The sequence below is a fragment of the Danio rerio genome, chromosome 13, assembly GCF_052040795.2.
Source record: "Danio rerio strain M-AB ecotype USA chromosome 13, GRCz13ab, whole genome shotgun sequence".
NCBI lineage: Eukaryota > Metazoa > Chordata > Actinopteri > Cypriniformes > Danionidae > Danio > Danio rerio.
In genome coordinates, this window is record NC_141033.1 from 7,424,643 (window position 1) to 7,443,552 (window position 18,910).

At 39.2% G+C, this 18,910-nt stretch overlaps 1 protein-coding gene across 4 annotated transcripts in view; it reads left to right on the forward strand.

Annotated features, from left to right (window-relative positions):
• rps6ka2 (ribosomal protein S6 kinase, polypeptide 2) overlaps positions 1–18,910 on the forward strand; it is a 109,990-nt gene that overhangs the window by 27,404 nt on the left and 63,676 nt on the right. For all 4 annotated transcript variants that reach the window (XR_015505614.1, XR_015505615.1, XM_087278908.1 and 1 more), the window contains 2 exons: positions 11,085–11,201; positions 14,481–14,562. Coding sequence is in view for 2 of the 4 variants with exons in the window: in XM_087278907.1 (XP_087135033.1) it covers positions 11,085–11,201; positions 14,481–14,562 (199 nt within the window). In the remaining 2 variants the exon portion in view is untranslated. The remainder of the gene's footprint in view (positions 1–11,084; positions 11,202–14,480; positions 14,563–18,910) is intronic.

An 18,910-nucleotide genomic window follows, 5' to 3' on the forward strand; every position in this document is an offset into this window, starting at 1 on the left:
ATGTTTAATTCCGCATTTAAATATGAAAAATGTTTACAGATTGATATTTTTCTGATCCCCTAATTCTGTGGGAATGTTTTAATATAATGTTACAGTTTTTCTCAGTCGCTTTGGTGCATTTCTCACAACACTATTTACATTTGCACAACAGTTAATGCATTTCTCAAAACAATTAGTCATTTGTGCACATCCTAGTAGCAGTTTCTCATTCCTTCCAACACACTGCGGATACTTTTGGACATGCATCAATTGTTTTCATACAACTCTCTGCTATTTATAACATTATCATTTGCTTATGTCATGTCAGTCAAAATGAACAAAACTTGTAAATGCTGAATAGTCATTTTATATAAAACTAATAGTCCTCATTTCATTACTTGAGTCATTACAGTTTTTCTCGATTGCTTGGATGCAGTTGTCAACTGAAACTCCACATTTTCAAAACAGTTAACACACAGGCCTAAACAGTGCCGACTCATGGTCAAAATGACACATTTTGCTGGCAAAAGGCACATACCGTGTCAAAACATTTAAAATATGCAACAAAAGCTAGTTTTACCTTCAAACAACACAACTTGCAAACAAGTATATGAGCTCTTTCAATTAATCATTACACAATGGACAACAAAATACAAAATACAGAACTCAGTGCACCACCATTGCTTGTCATTGTAGCCTATTGCCAATGCCATTTGTTGTCTTTCTATTTGAGCTGTCAAATTTGCCTTTTTGCAAAGAATTGAATCCAGAATAAGAAATGCTTTGATTACATTTATATTGAATTCATGACAATTTTCAAACAGTGGCTGAAAACTGAAATACTGTAAAAACAGACAAAAGTAATAAAATACTGTAAATATTAGAGAAAACACATGTAAACCAATATACAGTCAAATCTATTGGGAGTATAAGACATAGCCACTATTGACCTCCTCAATCTATGCTGTCACAGAACAACACAGACCTTCCACCCTTTTATAAGGTTTGCAGACTGATTGCTTTTTAAAGATTTGTGTGAAGGAGTGTCAAACCGGTGCTTCACTGAATTCATATTGATGTTGGTAGTTTCTAATAGTTAGGAATAGACGGTTTCTGTTTGGTTACCATAACTAAAACAATGGAGTTTGGACTGCTTGAATGACATCCGTGTTAGCTGTTTTGAAAAATGGTGGGGGAAATGTGTCAACCCAATGAGAAAGAGTTTACACATTTGCAAGACCGGTCTTTTGCTCTGCTGGGATAGTGAAAATGAAAATGAAGTGGAACCTAGTTTCTTTAACCAGGTCAAAGCAAACAAGAAAAACTGTAAATACAAAAATGTTGAACTAGTTGTCAAAATCTGTCAAGTTAATTTTTTTAAACAAATTTAAATCTTTATTTTCTCGAAAATGTCTTTAAAATTGAACAGTTTGATGAATGATTTACAGACCTGTGCATGTTGTAGGCTCTGTTTCAATATGTACTGCAATATTGTTTACAGTTTTGCACGGCTCTACCTAAAGGGAGTTTATGTTTGTTGTAAATAAGGGTGTGTTTATTCTTTTGCACAATGCTGTGAATAAATTAGAATTGCAAAGAGCATCTGCAGTAAAATGTAAAACATACATATTCAGTGTCTTGTACTCAGATACCTCACTAAACAGTGATGTCTAACTTTACTGTAGTTTTCAAATGACTATGCAAACAGTATATAGTGCTGACTTGAGCATTTTCAGGATGTGTCACCAAAATCAGACTTTTTTGCATAGGAAAAAATTCAGAGAGTAAACTGTCATGATGAAAACATGACAGTCATTTGACTATCTTGTTCATAAATAATGGTGTCTGGACTTTTCATCTTGATGATACTGAAACTTTGATTGACATGAATTCTTGCTTTTGAGGAATGAACTATCCATTTTGAGCAAGTGACAAGCTTTTGCAGGTTATTAGCTAGGTTTTGCAGTTTGTACTAATTGTTTTGAGAAATTTATAATTGTTTTTAAGATTTTACTGCAAATGTTACATCCATAACGCTGGAGTTGCTCATATATATATATATATATATATATATATATATATATATATATATATACAGTATACAGTTCTGTCTGGTTCTTGAATCTGATTGGCTGATAGCTCTATCACTGTATTATTCTTTTTTTTTTCAATAATGTAACATTTTATTTTGCGACGGATGTTTGAGTGTTTGAGTTTTTCTTTTATTTTTTCCTACTTATTGTCATTGACTAGCATGTATATAGTCGACAGCACTTAGGAGAAACGCATAAAGGCCAATAGGAATAACAAAATAGTTTATTTCCTTTTTTGTTCATTTCTTAAAGTCTCCAGGTAAACACTGGGACACCTGTAACCCGTCACAATACAGACGGCAACAGAGAAATACTGTAACGTTAAACTGTAATAGACTGTAGGAAGATATGTCTGTAGACGGATGGCATTTCATGTCACGTTCAGCCTTATAATCTTAAAATGTCATTAAAATCAGCTGTTTTATCGTCACTTTAAAAATTACGCTATAGAGAATCATTCAAACACTAGCTCTAAAGTGACATTGGTGAATTAGTAATGGCTTCTGCTGTTCTGACGTCAGCTGCAGATGTGTATGAATGGCGGAAGAAAGTAGTTCCTAATACAAAAGGGTTTTAGACTCTTTGTGTTTGATTTTCTTTTTTATATACACGATTGTGCCGTCGAACTGTTGTATAAACGCAATATCACACTCGTAGCAGTGCAATATGGCTGTACATTGGCACTGGTTGGACGATAAGGCACGTACGCCTCCCACCAGTGCAGATATACAGCCATTTCGCACTGCTACGGGTGTGATATTGCTCATATATATATATAAGTGACATATAAGGCCTCCTTATCCAACACTGTTAGACCTTACCAGGCTTTTTTACAGTAGAACACTGGCAACACTGTTGCCAGCTACTCACTGTAAAAGTTTGGTTACAGTAAGTAACTGGCAACAGTGTTGCCAGTTAATTACTGAAACTGAACCATTACAGTGAGTGGCTGGCAACAGTGTTGCCAGTTGTTTACTGTAACCGAACCATTGCAGTGAGTAGCTGGCAACATTGCCAGTTAATTACTGTAATAGAGCAGTAGTGGTAACTAACTGGAAACTGTGTACAGTTAATTACTGTACTGTAGTGTTACAACTCACAGCATTATACTGCATACACAATAGTATGTCAAGGTGTTACTAAAATTAATTAGTATTCTTACATGTTATTAATTCTTTAAATTAATTAAGTTGTAAATTCTGACAAATTTATTTTATTGTTTTGGCAGCAAACAAATATAAAACAGAAAATGTATAACAAAATTAAGAAATCAGCAGATATAAATATCATCTTACATATTACTGAAAGCCACAGGTCTGCACAGCAAGGCTGCAGTAAAACTAACGTTTAAGCATGCAAAATTCTGTCATATGGCTCTGCGAAAAGGAGTGGGATTAAACAAAATATTTAGAGATTGAAAAAGCAAGTAACTGGTCCATAATTTTTGTTCAGAGAGGTCATGGTTTGATCTTTGATTAGTCTCAAGCAATCCCATGATGTGATTTCGCAGTTCAGAGTTCTCCAAGCTTGAACTTTCCAATGCTGCAAACTGTAAAATTTGTCGCATGAGTTTGCATTCCAGGTCTGCAGCATTCACATGCATATGAATGGAAGACTATAGGGAGAAAAGTGCAGTGTGACCGGGACTTTAAGCTGTAACTCTAATTAAACACACCTGATAAAACTAATTAAGGCTCGTTAGAAATCTACAGGTAATGTTGAAGCAGGGTGGGAACTAAACTCTGCTGCTCTGCAGTTCTCCAGTAACTTGGAGTTTGACCCCCATGGTATATAGCAGGGGTGCTCAATCCTGTTCCTGGAGATCTACGTTCCTGCAGATTTCAGTTGCTACCCATATCAAACACACCTGCCTGTAATTATAACGTGGTGTTCAGGTCCTAATTAATTGGTTTAGGTGTGTTTGATATGGATAGCAACTGAAATCTGCAGGAAGGTAGATCTCCAGGAACAGGATTAAGCACCCCTGGTTTAAAGCATACTTTTAAAGCAACTGCTAACATTTATCACAATCACATATCCAATAAACACACACACACACAAAGTGCTGCAGTGAAATGTGTTACTCTCTCCTCAATGCTCACCATGCAAAAAAAAAAAAAAAACTGAACAGCAAAAAACACAAAATAATTATTTTAAATTTTAAAGTTTTAAATAATTAAAAGCTCTGTCAAATCTCAAAAAGTTTAAAATAATTATAGAAAACAAAAATAAAGTTGGTTTAAGCTGGATATAGCTGGTTTTGGCTGGACTCCCAGCTTGGCTAGGCTGGTCAAGCTGGTTTTAGCAGGTCATCTCCCAGCCTGACCAGCTAAGACCAGGCTGGAAATGGCTGGAAACCAGCCTGGAAGTGGCCAAAACCCCTCTAAAACCAGCCTGGTCGACCAGCTAAAACCAGCCAACCAGCTTAGGCTGGTTTAAGCTGGATTTTTCAGCAGGGTTGAAATTTCAGGCAGGCTAAAGGCCCTTTTTTCTTCAGATGATTCAAAGTACTTTAGTGTTAACAAGGTTGAAAACTTGTCCTCATTTGGTGAAATTTGTTGTTTTCATCTTAACATATAGGTCATTCATGTTAATTGTGTAGATTTGTAATAATGATAATAACAATAATAATAATAATAACATTTTACCCGGAGGAAACCCACGCAAACACATGGAGAACATGCAAACTCCACACAGAAATGCCAACTGATCCTCCGGGACTCAAACCAGCAAATCAAATGAAATACTCTCTCAATTTATATTGAATTTTGAATGCAGTAAATCTGCATTCATACATGTTTATTTTAGAGGGCTACAATGATGCTGCCTTCCATTTGTAGCAGATTTATCAGAAACGGCACTTATATTCACCCCGAGTGTTTGTATTAAAGCACAGTGAACAAAATGAAATGAATCTACATGTATCTGTGTATGATTGCAGTGGCAGCGCTTTTGCGCAGTCCAAGGGAAAATCTTTCCCTGAGTCCAAAATTGAAAACTAAATTGAAAAGCATGATTGGTTTGTTTACAAGTGGATTTTTCCTCTTTCTTTAACTGTAACAAAGTCATAAACGTTTTGTAGACCATTTCCTTGCACTTAAATTAAATTGGTGGTAGCTGTTAAGATTGTAGTGTGTTTACGGTTAAAAACAGTCTTTCTTGTATACACGCGCTTTCCAATAATGCTGTTAACAAAAACACACACTTTAAAATCTAAAGTGGCACCCTTGGTTAAGAGAAGGAATAAGATGTAAGAGCCAGCACTGTAAATACATTAAAAGTGAATCTATTAATATAGCATTTTATTTTTTATCTTATAATATAGTATTATATATTCAATATAGTGGCCGTGCGGTGGCACAGTGGGTAGCGCTGTTGCCTCACAACAAGAAGGTAGCTGGCATTTCTGTGTGGAGTTTGCATGTTCTCCCTGTGCTGGCATGGGTTTCCTCCGGGTGCTTTGGTTTCCATATATATGAGCAATATCACATGAGTAGCAGTGCGATATAGCTGTATATCGGCACTGGTGGGAGGCGTGCGTTGCGGCCGAGTGCCTTAGTGCCCCCACAAGTGCCTATATACAGCCATATCGCACTGCTCCGAGTGTGATATTGCGTTTATACAACAGTTTGACGGCATAATTGTGTATATAAAAACAAAATCAAACATGGAGAGTCTCAAAAACCCTTTTGTATGAGGAACTACTTTCTTCCGGATTCAAATCATAAGCTGACAGTTAAACAGCTGAGCAAGCATCTTTTAAACTTTAGATCTGTAGTGTCTGCTTTTTGCTGGCTGTATGTGGGCGGAGTAATACACAAAGGGTAAAGAGGCTGTAGGAGTTCTGATATAGCAGAATATTGCATGGCTATCAGCCAATCAGATTTGAGAACCAGACAGATCTGTTGTATATATATATAGTGGATTGTAGTATAGTATATTGTAGTATAGTATAACAGAATAGAAGGGTGTTTTGTTTTTACATGTGTCTTGCTTTGAATAGTTTCAAGAGTTCACACTTAGCTGATGATTGATTATAAAGCTTGTTTGGCATGCTGTCACGGGAGAGAGTCCTGAGCTCATAAGATCCCCGAGCCTGGGGCTCCCTCAAGTTTGCAAGGCAAGAGGGGAATTTGAGCTTAGGTAGATCTCAGGAACTACACTGCTATGGTAGCTAATGAACAGATAGTGATTGCTCTTAAGAGATAACCATTTACTAGGAGCATGTCTATGGTGCCTATTTTCAGTAGTCAATTAACTTGAGTTGCATGTTTTTGGACAGTGGGAGGAAACCGAGGAACCTGGGGGAAACCCAGATGAGCATGGGGAGAATGTGTAAACTCCGCACAAAAACGTTGGCTGGCTTGCTAAGGACTAGAACCAATGATGTTCTTGCTGTGAGGCAACAGTGCTAACCACTGGGCCACTGTATCACCCATCTTGGAAAGGAGGAGGAGTAGGGGTGGAAGGGGGGATTCTTCAAAACGAAGATGGCTGTTATATGGAATTTAGGATATTTATAGTGAGTTAGGAATCGTCTGATCTGGACCAGCCGTAAGCAATCAAAAGCAGGTGTTCCTCTCGAAATTAGTTTATAAATAAACTTCACTTATTTTGTACTGCATTTTGTTTTATAGTTTACATGTACTATATATAGCTTTTTTTTTTTTTTACATTTTAGCTACCATTTTTTTATTCAGCATAGATATTGAGCTGAAAAATAGGAACATTTTAACACTTAAATATAACGTGTGCAAAAAGTTGTTACTGTTTTAAAGTTTGAAAACATTTTGGTTTTACTTTTGATAAATATAAATATTATAATATAAATTGGTGGTTCATTCCGCTGTGGCAAGCCCTGATTAATAGGGGTCTGAGCCGAAAAGAAAATGAATGAATGAATGAATGAAGTATAAATATAAATATTATAATATAAATTGGTGGTTCATTCCGCTGTGGCAAGCCCTGATTAATAGGGGTCTGAGCCGAAAAGAAAATGAATGAATGAATGAATGAATGAATGAATAAAGTACTATAAAGTTATCTAACTGGTGAATGACATGATCTAGTGGGTTGTCTCCTGTCATATTTAAGGTGCTCGTTCATAATTTCAGGAGTCGCGGCTTTAAACGACAGGGGTGGGACTGTGTTTCAAAGATATTATGCTAACCGGTTAGCATTTTGGCAGATCACCTACTGCACCTTTAACTAAGTTAACTAGGCAGATTAAGGTATATCGATGATTTGTTCTGTAGACAATCTAAAAAAATATGTAACTCTAAATATGTAAGAAATATGAGGAGTTCATAATATTGAGCTTAAAAGGTTTATTATTATTAATATTATTAAAACAGCTTTTAATTTCAGACTTTCTCCAGAGGGAAAAATATTATAGGAAATACTATGAAAATTCCCTTGCTCTGTTACACATCATTTAGGTAATATTTAAAAAAAGGAAAATCAAATTGAACTGTATTTTGCAGCAGCCCTATGTAGATTAATCATCAGCATAGCCTGGTTATAATCCTCTGTTGTGATGCTTCTCTTTTCCTTGGTTTTAATACACACAGCTCAACAGGAGCCGTCAGAATAGAGAATCAGGCTCCTGTGTGGTGTGTGCTGGGGTTGAAGATTGTTTTATCCTCAGTGTACCCATCATCACGTCACGAGAGTGGCCCGAGCTGGACTTTGGTTATGTAATCTAGCTGCACATTCATTTATTAGTTTCCCTGGCCTGACATAAGCCGGTTTAAAAGTACTGAGCTGTGTCAGTCCCAGCACGGGGTGTGTTATTCAGCTGCGGTCAGCGTTTGAGATCACAGGCACATTTCTGCAGTGTGGCAGTCCAGACCGTCCCCTCTGCAGTGGCAGAGAGAGTCTGTGGGTTATTACTGTAAGACGAGTGCATTTGTAACACAAATGACTCTATTGACTCACAAATGATGCAAATGACTCACAAATGATGCAAATGACTCACAAATGATGCTAATCTCGGGCCTCACTGTTTAGTGATAACTGCAAGACCTGCAAGACATTCTCTTGAAATAAATATAACATTTCTGCCATTTTCATTTTCACTTTGGACTGTGGGGGAAACCGCAGGAAATCACTGAAGGCAGATATCATGTTATCATAATGATTTAATGTGGCAATAAGGTTGTAACTGTACTGTGCATTTACACCGTGGCCATATTCATTGATGTAAACACACGGAAACAACATTAACATTATAGCATACACTGTAAAATATCATTCACAGCCACTAGACTTTTCTGACAGAGTAGTCGAGTGTCATCGAATGACAAGAATGTTGTGAGAGTACTATACAAGAGTTTTTATTGGGATTATAGGGATTTATTGGGATTTTTTATTTTAGCTTTTTTTTTTAAAGCATGATGGTAAAACACGAATGCCATTATAAATGTATTAAAACATGTGCTTGTTTGTTGTAATAATTAGTAATAATGACAAAAAAATTATAATTTGTGCATCTCCTGACTTCCATGTACAGCTTTGCTGCTGTTGTAGATGGTGTATTCTGGGAAATTTTCTTACCTTGGTTTCGAGTGTGGTCCTGAAAAATCTCAGTTTCGAGGGGTATCTAGCCCTTCCCCTTAGCCCTACGCCTCAAGTTAAAGAGAAGGGGTAGGGGTAAAGGCTAAGGGGTAGAATTGGGATTGGGCCTTAGTTGGGTTAACAAAAGATTATTAGTTTTCTGGAGAGATGATATACTCTGTTACAAAACTTTTTAAGTTGTGCCAAGTGAACATTTTTGTCTGCAGAACTGGAATGAATGAAGTTAAGTGAAAAAAGAATCTTGTTTACTTATGTTTTTTTCTTGTTTACTTAACTTTTGAAAACATCAGTTGCACTGACCTTAAAGGTCTGAGGTAGAGTGAACAAAAAAAACATAACCCTAATTTCCTTATCTTTTTTCTTGTGTCGTGATCTTGTTTGTTTTTTTTGTTTGTTTGTTTTTTTGGAGTGTGCATTAGCCTTAGCAAAATTTTGCTTGATTTGGACATTTAAAAATGAAAATTGTGAGACAGTTGTTGTTTAATTTATTGGTGAATATAAATATGTAATGTGATTGTAAGCTTGGCAAACAGTTTAGGAGTATAGTTTCCCTATTCAGACAGAAGGCCCAAGCATACTGCCCGAGAGGCGTTTCAAAGATGTTTTTTTTTTCAAAGATGGATATTATCAAAGTCTCTTTAAGGCTTTTAAAGTGTATTCTGTAGTGTTTGCTACAATTGATTTGATTTGATTTGATTTGATTTGATTTGATTTGATTTGATTTGATTTGATTTGATTTGATTTGATTTGATTTGATTGAGTTGAGTTGTGTTGAGTTGAGTTGATTTGAGTAAGTTGAGTTGAGTTGATTTTACTTGAGTTAAGTTGAGTTGAGTTGAGTTGATTTGAGTGATTTGAGTGAGTTGAGTTGAGTTGAGTTGAGTTGAGTTGAGTTGATTTGAGTTGATTTGATTTGAGTGATTTGAGTGAGATGAGTTAAGTTGTGTTGTTTTGAGTGATTTGAGTGAGTTGGGTTGAGTTGAGTTGATTTGAGTTTAGATGATTTGATTTGAGTGATTTGAGTGAGTTGAGTTGAGTTGATTTGAGTGATTTGATTTGAGTTGAGTTGATTTGATTTGAGTGATTTGAGTGAGTTGAGTTGAGTTGATTTGAGTGATTTGAGTTGAGTTGATTTGATTTGAGTGATTTGAGTTGAGTTGATTTGATTTGAGTGATTTGAGTGAGTTAAGTTGAGTTGAGTTGATTTGAGTGATTTGAGTGAGTTGATTTGATTTGATTTGATTTGATTTGATTTGATTTGAGTTGAGTTGAGTTGAGTTGAGTTGAGTTGATTTGATTTGATTTGATTTGATTTGAGTGATTTGAGTGATTTGAGTGAGTTGATTTGATTTGATTTGAGTAATTTGACTGAGTTGAGTTGAGTTGAGTTGATTTGATTTGATTTGATTTGATTTGATTTGATTTGAGTGAGTTGAGTTGAGTTGAGTTGAGTTGAGTTGATTTGAATTGATTTGATTTGATTTGATTTAATTTTATTTAATTTGATTTGAGTGATGTAAGTTGATTTGGAACAAAAAAAAATCATACATCTAAAAATATATTTCATCATGGTCGAAATGGAGTGGGATAAAGTACAAGCTTATTATTTTTCCCACATTCATCATTTGTATATTATTTATCTATTCGTCTGAAATTTACATTCCAAGTTATAATTATATGAAGTCATTAAATGACAAAATTAAAAAACAAAAATGGTCAAAATGACTGCCTTGTCATTGACTGGGAGACTTGTTCGGAGACTTTAAAAGGGTGGAGCAGAGGCTTTGACAAAATCCAGGCCAAATCAAAATCAGTAGAGCAATCAGCGCAAGCAGCCAAAACCAAATCACAAAGCCAAATTTCTTCAACAACTTAAGACAAGACCTGCCATCAGTGGATCCTCAACATCTGCAGCTAAAAGAATATACCTATTCATTGTTCATTGTTTAAAAATTATTCTGTTGCCTTAAGGAAAGTCATGCAGTGCCATATCATCAAATTTATGGCCAGCAGACCAAAGAACAACATCCTGATTGCAGTTGGCACAACGAGCAACTAGTTTTAATATATATTAAAACACTGCCATTTATTATGCCTCCGTATAGCGAACAATGAAAGACTAAGGACATGTCAATCTTTTTAAAATCTAAAATCTAGACCTGTTTTTTTTTAGTTCTGTATTTGCAAAAACTTGTTATTCCTAAACATGCCTTAGTAAATGATCCATGTTTATATATGTCATTTGCTCTGTGTGAATTAAAAGCACCTAATATGTGGATATGGCAACGCCATCTGAATCCTTTTCCTTGATATGTTTACTACAGTTATTGATGACACCAGCTGGCATCACATTGCCAAATATGTTTAAACACACAGCTTTATGGCAAAAGCGTTTGTTTATTACCCTCTAAGCTGTGCCATCTGTTGCCTTCACAGGATGACAGCATCTTAAAGGAGTTCGATATCAGCCATCATGTGAAAGAGGGCTTTGAGAAGGCAGATCCGTCACAGTTCGAGCTGCTTAAAGTGCTGGGTCAGGGCTCCTATGGAAAGGTAAGCTTTGAAAAATGCTGCATTTGACCTATCATTTGTGTGTTACACTTATGCAGATTTATCGATAACTAATATTATTATTCAGATGTATTTTGTTAATGCTGGGTTTAGGTTAATGGATGCTAAATCTTTTTACTCTGCCCTTTAAATCTTTCAACTACATTTTAGAAAAAAAAAAAAAAAGATTTACAAAAGACAGGATCAGTTGTTGCAGGATTTACGTTACATAATTTTAAATGGTTCTCTTTGGCATCCCAAAGCTTAAAATGACAGCCTGTTCTAAATCTAAGTTTCGTGCATGCAGAATTTAAAGGCTTTATAGTCGCATGCTCAACACAAAGACCGCAGAGTAAGGGTGGCCATGTTATTAAAAAAAGTAATGTAATTTGACAAAGTAGTCAATCTTAGAATGTGATCATCAAGCTTAATAAAAAAAAACCAAGTCTGTCCTCAGGCCCAGATTAAGACCTCAGGGGCCCCTGGGCACATTGTCTAGTAAGGCCCCCTACCTGGCCGCACCCCTATAGTTGTATTTAAAAAACAAGAATTTAATAATTTTTAAATAAAATGAATCTATAATTTTTGCCCACATATTAAATAAATGATATATAGTACATATGTATTTATAGTTTACAAAGATTTAACTTATTTTTCAAAGCATTGAATAAAAATACTAATAAAACTATATATATATATATATATATATATATATATATATATATATATATATATATATATATATATATATATATATTTATGTATATTTTCTGTCTGTCTCTCACACGATGAATCCAGTCTGCGCTGCGCTGCCGTTAGCCTCCTCCGCCTGGTTAATGCTAGCCACTCATCATTTAAAGTTACCATAACGTCTTCTTCTGTACCCTCATTCTCCTGATCATGGGTCTGTTTAAAGATAGTGTGTATGAAAATGCCTCAATAAAGATGCCTCCTCTCCTCTTTCTCTCGCGTTTGCTAAATCCACTTGTCCACTCATTTTTAATCTATGACAGATATAACGTTACACTAAAGTCCGCTCAGTTTAGTGCGGGTTATTACAAAACTGACGTTTCCGCGCTTGACCAATGACAGCATTCTGTTTAGTTAAAGAAAGAAAGGCAATTTAAATATAATAATAATATTAATATGTGATCGCGATTTTTTTGCTCAGAGGAAATACAGTTGTCTGAGCAATATAGTTTTTGCAGAGAGGGGGGAACCTATAAGGCTAAACATTATTAAATACCCACGAGACACTTGTGACTTTATATCACATTTGCATTATTTAAAAAAAATGTTTCCTTCCTGTTAAAAATAAATATATTTCCAATCTGATATGTAACGGGGAGAAAAAAAAGTAGCACGAGTTCAGCTGATGGTGGATTCGAACCGAGTTGATGATCAATAGCGTCAAAACATGAAACTGCGCGCCTTACAAGGTGCGCCACTGCTGCTGTATCACCAAACATTTCTTTACTCATCTTGTCTCTATCAATCAGGCATCGATGGGCGTAAACCCTGAATAGCTTATTCCAACTAGATTCCAACTAGATGCGCTATTTGTAATTAGCCTAAAAAGACACTCCGAAATTGTCTTTTTTTCTCCCCGCTCGCAGGGGCCCCTAGTGCGCACGGGCCCCTGGGCCTGTGCCCATAAGGCCCATTGGTTAATCCGGCCCTGTCTGTCCTACTACACAATAAGGCAGGGGCGTCAAACTCAATTCCTAAAGGGCTGAAGCCCCGCACAGTTTAGTTCCAACCCTGCTCCAACACACTTACCTGTAGGTTTCAAACAAGCCTGAAGGACTCAATTAGTTTGATCAGGTGTGTTTAATTAGGGTTGGAACTAAACTGTGCAGAGCTGCGGCCCTTTTAGAACTGAGTTTGACACCTGTGCAATAAGGTTTGCTTAGTTAATATACACTCACCAGCCATTTCATTAGGTACACCTGCTCGTTAACACAAATTTCTAATTAGCCAATCACAAGGCAGCAACTCAGTGTATTTAGGCATGTAGACATCGTCAAGACGATCTGCTGCAGTTCAAACCGAGCATCAGAATGAGGAAGAAAAGTGTCTTAAGTGACTTTGAACGTGGCGTGGTTGTTGGTGCCAGACAGGCTGGTCTGAGTATTTCAGAAACTACTGATCTACTGTGATTTTCACGAACAACCAAATTTAAGGTTTACAGAGAATGGTCAGAAAAAGAGAAAATATCTAGTGAGCGGCAGTTCTGTTGGGTGCACATGCCTTGTTGATGCCAGAGGTCGGAGGAGAATGACCAGACTTGTTTGAGCTGATAGAAAGGCAACAGTGACTCAAATAACCACTCATAACAACTGAGGTATACAGAAGAGCATCTCTGTACACACCACACATTGATCCTTGAAGCAGATGGGCTACAGCAGCAGAATACCACACTGGGTGCCACTCCTGTCAACTAAGAACACCGAAATGAGGCTACAATTTGCACAGGCTCACCAAAATTGAACAATGCAAGATTGGAAAAACGTAGCCTGGTCTGATGAGTCTCGATTTCTGCTGTGTCATTTGAATAGTGGGGTCAGAATTTGGCGTCATCAACATGAAAGCATTGATCCATCCTGCACCTTTGGGATGTGGTGGAATGGAAGATTCGCATCATGGATGTGTATAAGCACACACAAGAAGCTGTTCTGACTGATTCATCAGTGATATGTATATGCAACACAATCTTATGGCAATACGTAACTTTATGCTTAAGTGGCTAATTCATATGAATTCGTATGATCTAATTTGTACGATTTGCTCGTCACCCAATAACGGTTGGGGTTAGGCGTGGGGTTAGGTGCCAAGCCTCCTTTTTAAAATCGTACATTTTGTACGACTGAACTCGTACAAATTAGCCACTTAACTGAGATTAGGCTGGTGTATGCCATCGATAAAAATCTAATGCTTTGGATAATTTGGAGTAAAGGAAAAAGGGGAAAAAATCCAAGCTAAACTTGGTTTTCATTTCTTATGTGGTAAAACAAGGGATGCCAGACATGCTCACAATTGCAAATATATTTCATGAAAAAATCTTGGTGCTTTTATAAACCGACTATAAGCAGCTCAGCAAGTTTTAGAACAGAATTTTCAAGAAATGTTAGTCTTTGCTCAATGCTGCAAAGAGAGAGAGAGAGAGTACTGAAGATGTCCTGTCATATGGGCATATGTATGTCTTTTATGGTCTTTTATCCAATCTGTTGCTTGACAGCTCTTGAACAATGACTAAAATTAATCCTACTTTTCCTTTTACAGGTTTTCTTAGTGAGAAAAATCAAAGGCTCAGATACAGGACAACTCTATGCCATGAAGGTCTTAAAAAAGGCAACACTTAAAGGTAAAAAAAAGATACTTCACCCCTTACATTATTGAATGTGAATGACAGTTTCTATGAAATGCCTTTCATTTGTCAGTCTCTGCCTGTGCTGGTATGTGAAACCTGTAGTTATTTCAACGCACGTGACATCTAACCTGTGAGTCATAACTGAGCTGCTAGGAGGCTTAAAGTGCACTCTGTTTGATTTTTAAAGTAGTCTGAATCATCAGATTGTTTAACATGAGGGAAAATGTCCCATTTAGACATGCAGACACTTTCTCTAAGGGACATTTCTTTACTAGAGCCGACTTTAAATCCATAACATCTGGAAAGCAGATGAAGTCTTAGTCTTAGTCTTAGTCTTAGTTTCCTCATCATTTATTCAGGATTTGTGATTCATCTTTTTGTTTTGTGTTTTTTTTTTCACAATGAGCACAAATGTTAGCAAAGCAGCAGTTATCGTAGTGATTCATCATGCTCAGTTTAGAGTGGTAATCCATTTTACAACCCGCTCACAACCCACATAACTTATTCGCTCGATGTAGCCATGGTTACATACTAAAGTCTTTGCTTTCGCTGGATGATGTTGTGCAAGTTCTTTGTGTACTTGTGAATGAAAATAACAGTATCGGTAACTGTGGCACCTCACTGTCAGACCACAGCAATACTGCAGCTGTTACATAAGACAGTCTTATTCAATGTAAATCATCTTGCGTGAATGCGGCATCCCAGCACGCTCCTTTTCACACATGCCAAAGATATTTTTGTTAGTTAAGTCCTGCACACTTATGGTCTATTCACACCAAAGTTCATTAACTGTAACAAGTATTTACGTAACATTTTAATAATCATTATAATTCTATGAGAATATTGAAATCCACTTTAATAATAATAATAACAATAATAATAATAATAATAATAATAATAATAATTAATTCATTAGTTTTCTTGTCGGCTTAGTCCTTTTATTAATCCGGGGTTGCCACAGCAGAATGAACTGCCAACTTATCCAGCAAGTTTTTTTTTACGCTGCGGATGCCCTTCCAGCCGCAACCCATCTCTGGGAAACATTCACACACACACACACACTCATACACTATGGACAATTTAGCCTACCCAATTCACCTGTACCGCATGTCTTTGAACTGTGGGGGAAACCGGAGCACCCGGAGGAAACCCACGTAAATGCAGGGAGAACATGCAAACTCCACACAGAAACGTCAACTGAGCCGAGGATCAAACCAGCGACCCAGCAACCTTCTTGTTGTGAGGCGAACGTGCTACCCTCTGAACCACTGCGTAACCTATAATACTAATAATAATAATAATAATAATAATAATAATAATAATAATAATAATAATAATAAATATAGCTGCAAGCACCAATTAAGGGGCCAAGCACTCATAGGCAGAATGAGCACAGCAGTCCAGAGGCCAAAAGCAACAACAGTTTGCAAGGAGAATCAAACAAAGTGAAACAAAGAGTTGAATACATTTGAAGTATGTAATGACAGATGGACAAAATAGCTGACCCGGCAAAATCTGACATCGAAGATATTGGGCTCTATTTTGACGGACCATGCGCAAAACGGAAAGCGCAGGGCGCAAACGCTTTCAGGGTGTGTCAGAATCCATATTTGCTAATTTAATGACGGCAAAATCCGCTTTGCGTCGTGGCATTATTTTCTTAATGAGTTATAGGTGTGTTTTGAGAATAAACCAATCAGAGTCTCATCTCCCATTCCCTTTAAGAGCCAGCTGCGCCGCGCCATAAGCGCATTTGCTATTTACGTGACATAAAGGAAGTGTAAGTGGAAAACGTTCGAGGTTACAGAAGTAACCCTTCGTTCCCCGAGGAGGGGAACGGAAGTGCCATGAATGGGAGGATTCGGATCAGAAGCCGCTTATCTGGAGAGTATTGAACGGGCCAATGAATGAAATTAATTGGCAGCGTAAGCTTGCGCAGGTGTGCGACATCTGCAATCATCTCAGCATATAAGCACACCTGAAGCCAGCAGACGCCATCCTTTTAAGCTGAAGAGACTTTCAAACAGCTAAGGGACAGTCATCATGGCGACGGAATATGGCACTTCCGTTCCCCTCCTCGGGGAACGAAGGGTTACTTCTGTAACCTCGAACGTTCCCCTTCGGTTGGGGAACTTCAGTGCCATGAATGGGAGAATATGGAAAGCGCCATAATGACTGCACCTTACCAACACCCCCGATGAGGAGATAGTCAAGCAAGCGTGACGCACCCACATCATGGGGGGCGCGGTCCTCCAACGTGTCCCTGGCCCTAATTTATCCTACTTCAACAGAAGTTTTACGGATTTAGATATATTTTTTGGGAAGTCGTGAGCATCTAGATAATTCTAGGAAATACGACAGTACATTGGGAAGCGTGCAATCCCGATAGGGAGGACGCTACGGAGGCCATCCGTTACCCAAGGGGGGGATAGATGGCAGAATTTACCTATGGACTAGCCCTAAAAAGGGGGAGTACGCATAGCAAAAGAGTGGTTAGCGGAGAGGGAAGACACGGGTCCGCCCAGGGGGGGGACTTAACCGTGGCGGAATAAGCATATGGGATCGCCTAGTGGGGATCACGCATAGCAGGCACCTATACCCAAAACGCGGGCTGACCAGCGGGCAGACCTACAACGTAGTGGGCCAGCAAGTGACTCCTCCGCTGAGTCAGTGCTGGGGGCCACGGAGGAATCTGCAGGGCTCACCTGACGGGGAACTTTACTGACAGATAAAAAAGGCGCACGTACCTCCGTGTTTAGGGAGAATGGCGCCGCAAGCGTGTTTCAACACCCTACCGAGTTGTCTCCTCAATCACCAAAGGGTTACCTAATACCCTTGAGGAAACCGGCTCCACTCGCAGATTGTAAAACCTTGCAAATGTGTTGGGTGTCGCCCAGCCCGCAGCTCTACAGATGTCTGTTAGAGAGGCGCCGCGTGCACGCGCCCAAGAGGATGCAACGCTCCGAGTGGAGTGTGCACGTACTCCCGGGGGACACGGCTGACCTCGACTCGAATAAGCGAGTGAAATGGCATCCACAATCCAGTGGGATAATCTTTGTTTCGATACGGCACTTCCCTGCTGCCGACCGCCATAACAGACAAAGAGCTGCTCAGATGATCTAAAATTCTGAGTACGGTCCACATAAATGCGCAGAGCGCGAACTGGACAAAGTAAAGAAAGGGCTGGGTCTGCCTCCTCCGGGGGCAGCGCTTGCAGGTTCACTACCTGATCTCTAAAGGGGGTGGTAGGAACCTTGGGCACATAACCGGGGCGGGGTCTCAGGAAAACGTGAGAGTAATCCGGCCCGAATTCCAGGCACGAGTCACTGACCGAAAATGCCTCCAGGTCCCCGACCCTCTTGATGGAGGCCAACGCAACCAGCAGAGCTGTCTTCAGGGACAGAAATCTTAGAGATACTGATTCGAGTGGCTCAAAGGGATCGGATCGCAGACTCGTGAGAACGAGGGCGAGATCCCAAGAGGGCATGAGAGGGGGGCGAGATGGATTAATTCGCCTAGCACCCCTAAGGAACTGGATGACCAGGTTATGCTTTCCCACGGTGCCGCCAGCTACCGCGCTATGATAAGCGGAGATGGCGGCCACGTAAACCTTGAGAGTGGAGGGCGACAGCCTGCTGTCCAACTTCTCTTGAAGGAAAGAGAGCACAACACTAATCTGGCAATTTCGGGGGTCTTCTCTGCGAGAGACGCACCATTCAGTGAATAGACTCCACTTCAGGGCGTAGGCGCGCCTCGTGGAGGGGGCTCCAGCCTGAGTGATGGTATTAACCACCGCAGTCGGTAGGTTACCTAAGTCTTCCTCGCGTCTAGGGACCACACGTGGAGGTTCCAAAGATCGGGGCGAGGGTGCCAGATGGTGCCCTGTCCCTGAGAGAGTAGGTCCTCTCTCAAAGGGATCCGCCAGGGGAGGGCCGTCGCGAGGAGTGAGAGCTCTGATATCCAGGTCCGGTTGGGCCAAAGGGGCGCAACTAGCAGAACCTGTTCCTCGTCCTCCCTGACCTTGCACAGAAACTGCGCGAGCAGGCTCACTGGGGGAAACGCATACTTGCGCATGCCCCGAGGCCAGCTGTGGGCCAGTGCATCCGTGCCGAGAGAGCCCTCGGTCAGGGAAAAAAACAACTGGCAGTGAGCGTTCTCGGGGGAAGCAAACAGATCGATCTGGGCCTCCCCGAATCGCGCCCATATCAGCTGAACAGACTCGGGGTGGAGTCTCCATTCTCCAGGGCGTAACAGCTGTCGTGAGAGCGCATCGGCTGCACGATTGAGCGTGCCTGGGACGTGAATGGCGCGCAGCGATTTCAGCCGCGGGTGACTCCAGAGG